This window comes from Leuciscus leuciscus (assembly GCF_965113295.1).
Source record: "Leuciscus leuciscus genome assembly, chromosome: 5".
Taxonomy (NCBI): domain Eukaryota; kingdom Metazoa; phylum Chordata; class Actinopteri; order Cypriniformes; family Leuciscidae; genus Leuciscus; species Leuciscus leuciscus.
The window spans coordinates 10,358,257-10,362,613 of record NC_138729.1 but is presented as its reverse complement, the minus strand read 5'-3'; the positions used below and the strand labels follow the sequence as shown (position 1 = coordinate 10,362,613).

The 4,357-nt window shown below is 48.2% G+C and overlaps 1 protein-coding gene across 1 annotated transcript; it reads right to left on the bottom strand.

Moving 5' to 3' along the window:
* Positions 1-781: 781 nt before the first annotated feature.
* LOC309500181 (uncharacterized protein) lies at positions 782-1,782 on the bottom strand. Its single transcript, XM_082171747.1, has 2 exons — positions 1,183-1,782; positions 782-1,116 (listed from the first exon to the last, which is right to left on the bottom strand). Exons 1-2 carry the CDS (start codon positions 1,692-1,694, stop codon positions 822-824), a joined length of 807 nt encoding a protein of 268 aa, XP_082027873.1. The 5' UTR covers positions 1,695-1,782; the 3' UTR covers positions 782-821.
* Between the last annotated feature and the right edge of the window lie 2,575 nt (positions 1,783-4,357).

Sequence of the window (4,357 nt, the reverse complement as noted above, 5' to 3'; positions counted from 1 at the left end):
GCTGCCTCTTGCTCTCTGGGTGACGAGGCAATTAAGTTGTGTTACCGGCTGGGGGCTCAGGAGGTCGACCCGAGAGAGCTCCCCGATCTCTCTGGTCTGGATTGGAGAGAGGCACTCTCCAGATGTCTGGAGAGCTTCCTTCCGTGGCACGCCAGTCCAGCCGAGCCTGCACTTCACGCCAGTCCGGCCGAGCCTGCACTTCACGCCAGTCCGGCCGAGCCAGCACTTCACGCCAGTCCAGCCGAGCCCGCACTTCACGCCAAATCTGCTGAGACCAAAGCAGTATGTGTCGTGCCCGCCGCCCCTGAGACTGAGAGCGTCATGCCCGCCGCGTCTGTGACAGCAAGCGTCATGCCCGCCAGCACTGAGCCCTCTTCACCGCTGGTCCCGTCCAGCGCTCCGTCTTCTTCGCCGCTGGTTCCGTCCAGCACCGAGCCTTCACCGCTGGTTCCGTCCAGTTCAGAGTCGTCTTCGCCGCTGATCCTAGCCAGCTCAGAGTCCTCTTCACCGCTGGTCCTGCCCAGCGCTCAGCCTTCTTCGCTGCTGGTCCTGCCCAGCGCTCAGCCTTCTTCGCCGCTGGTCCTGCCCAGCCCAAAGCCCTTGCCGCCGCTGGTCCCGTCAAGCTCAGAGTGCGCTGATCCTGATCCAGAGACTGTTCACGTCACTTCTGCCAATCCAGAGACTGAGCTTCACGTCACTTCTGCCAATCCAGAGACTGAGCTTCACGTCACTTCTGCCAATCCAGAGACTGAGCTTCACATCACTTCTGCCGATCCAGAGACTGAGCTTCACGTCACGTCAGCCGATCCAGAGACTGAGCGTCACGTCCGCCCGTCAAGAGTCTTGTCCCGCCGAGACTGAATCTGTTCCTGAGCCTGAATCTGATCCTGATACTGAGCCTGAATCTGTTCCTCTTCCTCTTTCTGCGCCTGTGTCTTCGGACAAGATGGCCGACTCCACGCCAGTGTCTCAGTACAAGATGGCCGACTCCACGCCAGTGTCTCCGTACAAGATGGCCGACTCCACGCCAGTGTCTCCGTACAAGATGGCCGCCGCCGAGCCAGTGTCTCCGTACAAGATGGCCGCCGCCGAGCCAGTGTCTCCGTACAAGATGGTCTCCGCCGAGCCAGTGTCTCCGGACAAGATGGCCGCCGCCGAGCCAGTGTCTCCAGACGAAATGACCGCCGCCACGTCGCCTGAGTCCTCAGCAGAGATGGTCGCTGACACGGTGTCTGTTCCTGTTCCTGAGCCGGGGTCTGTTCCTGTTCCTGAGCCGGGGTCTGTTCCTGTTCCTGAGCCGGGGTCTGTTCCTGTTCCTGAGCCGGGGTCTGTGCCATGGTCGCCTGCAGGGTCGTCTCCGCCCCGGCCGCCTGAAGGGTCGTCTCCGCCCCGGCCGCCTGCTCAGCCTGCTCCTCCCCGGCGGCCTGCACAGCCTGCTCCGCCCCGGTCGCCTGCACAGCCTGCTCCGCCCCGGTCGCCTGCACAGCCTGCTCCGCCCCGGTCGCCTGCACAGCCTGCTCCGCCCCGGTCGCCTGCACAGCCTGCTCCGCCCCGGTCGCCTGCACAGCCTGCTCCGCCCCGGTCGCCTGCACAGCCTGCTCCGCCCCGGTCGCCTGCACAGCCTGCTCCGCCCCAGTCGCCTGCACAGCCTGCCTCTCCAGGTCCTCTTCCGCTCCACGGGCCTGGCCCTCCATCCCGCCCCCGGGTCCGCCTCCGTTCCACCTCCCTCCTGGACAGTTTTAGGAGCGTCTGGAATCCGCTCCTTAAAGGGGGGGCTATGTAATGGTCACCAGCTGGAGTGCCCTTGAGAGCCACCAGAGGGCACTCCACATAAGACTATCACTCACAAACTACATTTCCCATAACTCACTGCCCGGACTCATCACTTATCACTGATCACATTCACCTGTACCTCATTCACTGATTGTATTCACCTGTGTCTCATCATCCTGCTAGTCTCAGTCTATTTATACCATGTTCATTCACTCACCGTGAAGTCTTGTTTAAGTGCTACACTGCAATTCCGAGCGTTTTCCCTGGTTTCTTGTCTTTTGGTTTATTTGGATATCTTGCCCTGTTCCCTGGATTACTCTCTTGCCTCTGGTCCCTGTTTGTTTGTTTGTTTGTTTGTTTGTTTTGACTGCCTGTCTGTGTATGACCTTTGCCTGTACATTGGATTACGCCTCTGGATTGCCCCATACAATAAAGCTGCGTTTGGATCTAAACCTTTGTGTCTCGGAGCAGATCGTAACACTAACCATGTCAACAAATGGAAAAGTCTGCCATGCTATTTATCATATCAAGTAGGCCTAATTGTGCCTTTCGCCCCAACAGCAAGGGTGCCTTTTACCCCAAATAATATACTTTTACATATTCTTCTGTTATTGAAAGACTGTTGCTTCATTTACCTTGAACAAAACTGAAAATCATTAAGACCTTTGTCTCAAAATATATTCAATAATTTTAGCGATTCACGTTTGCTACTTAAATCTACAACAATTTTAAAAACTATAAAATATTAGATCAAATGAGCACAATCAACTTTGCACTGCTGTCCATGATAGCGTCAATGATCAGCCACATTTCTAGTAGAATCTTGCTGATCAATTGGAGAGATTTGCTCTGGATGATTCAGTCTCTTGTATGTATGTGTGAATGTATTTTATTTTTGTTTAACATTGCTAATTTATATATTACCACATTAGGCACATATTTAGGTTACATGGCATTTTTTTACAGTGTAGAACTGAGAGAGTTTGTGCTGTGTGGTATTTCATCTCCGAATGAAATGAACAAAACTTCCTTGTGCATATCAGAGAAGTGTGATCAGGAAACCTATCATTTTCTTTCACATAATGACACACCTAAAAAATACTATTTTCCAAAAATATTTCTTCAAGAGCCATTCTCAAAAATAGGTGCCTAAGGGCAAATGGTTCATATCAAAGCAAATCACAACTCAAGGAATTCAGCATAGCAACAACCCCAGCATGTCTGAATCCACGAGCAGTAACTGAATATCCTGCTCTGTGTTGCGCTGTGGGATGAGAGCCTTAAGTTGCTTTGGAGCCTCTGAGCCCACTTTACACCCACGTCGGCTCCCACTCACTCTGACACGTCCAGGGACTCAGCCGGGGGTGGGAGAGTTATGAAATATGAATTTCACTCAGGTTTCCAATGGCAACACAGACAAAATCTGCCACAGTGTTTCCTCCTGCTTCTGTAGGCTCATATGTTCGCCTTGCATCTCTCCTTTTGTTGGTAAATATGCCTTTTGTTTAGTACAGAAACCATGTTCATGCTAACAAGTACAAGCCTGTTAATGATAAGAGGTCATTACACCCACACTGACTTATTACAGAAAATGAATTAGTCGCTTAACTGGCTTAATTACTCCCTTTATTGTATGTGTATTAATGAAAGTGAAATGTGAACATATAGATGTGAATGTCATTTTTGATAAGGTTCCCTTCACTTTTAGGCTTCTAACCTGTAGTGTCTTCTGTGCCCTGTTTTATCAATGTATTTTATTAAAGATACAGTAAAAGTCAATATGGAGACCCTGAAGGGACACTGTCCATTTTGTAGTGAGATAGAAAAGGAGGGGTCAATTTGGTGCTTTCAAGCCAGTGGAGGGCAGCATTGTATAAACATGCCCTATGGAACCCCAGCTGTCTACATACTATAAAGTGCTTAAAAAGTTGTCATTGAAAAGCATCTGTAAAGTTGCTGGGAATTCTGCCAATCAAAATCTTTTCGATTGATAAAACACAACCAAAGAGATTAATGCAGCCAGACAACTAGACAAACAAAAAACAAAAAAAGTTGTATAGAGACAAGTGGAGAGATGTATAAATGTGTATCATACAAAGGTTTTAAGAGAATGACTAATAATCAGAAAATGTTGAACTGATTGTGTCTTTGTTATGTCTGATCGCCAACTTATTTAGGTGAAACTTATATAAGCTCATATAAAATAAATTCAGTGAAATAAAGCATTGGGAATAAATGCCAAATCACTGACAGTACATTTAAAAAGGGAGGTTTGCCGAATAGAGATTTAATCTTAGACTAAAATGGCCTTTTAAACCAGATTAACAGAATCTTTAAAACAAATAAATAGTCCTAGACTTAGTCTATAGAGCTTAATAAGATGGTTTCCTGGAGGAAGCTACTCCAGAACTAAATCGAGGTTTATACCAGGGGGCTGGTTTAAATTCAGATTAATGCTGTGTTTCATATAAGACATATGGATTACTTGGACGCATATAGTACATACGCGCATATATATATATATATATATATATATATATATATATATATATATATATATATATATATATATATATATATATAT

Excerpts from the sequence above, each read along its gene's own strand:
- LOC309500181 (XM_082171747.1), bottom strand. The coding sequence starts at position 1,694 with ATGGAGGGCCAGGCCCGTGGAGCGGAAGAGGACCTGGAGAGGCAGGCT. Across the intron at positions 1,117-1,182 it reads ACTCAGGCGACGTGGCGGCG|ACCATCTTGTACGGAGACAC; the intron begins GTCATTTCGTCT and ends GGCTCGGCGGAG.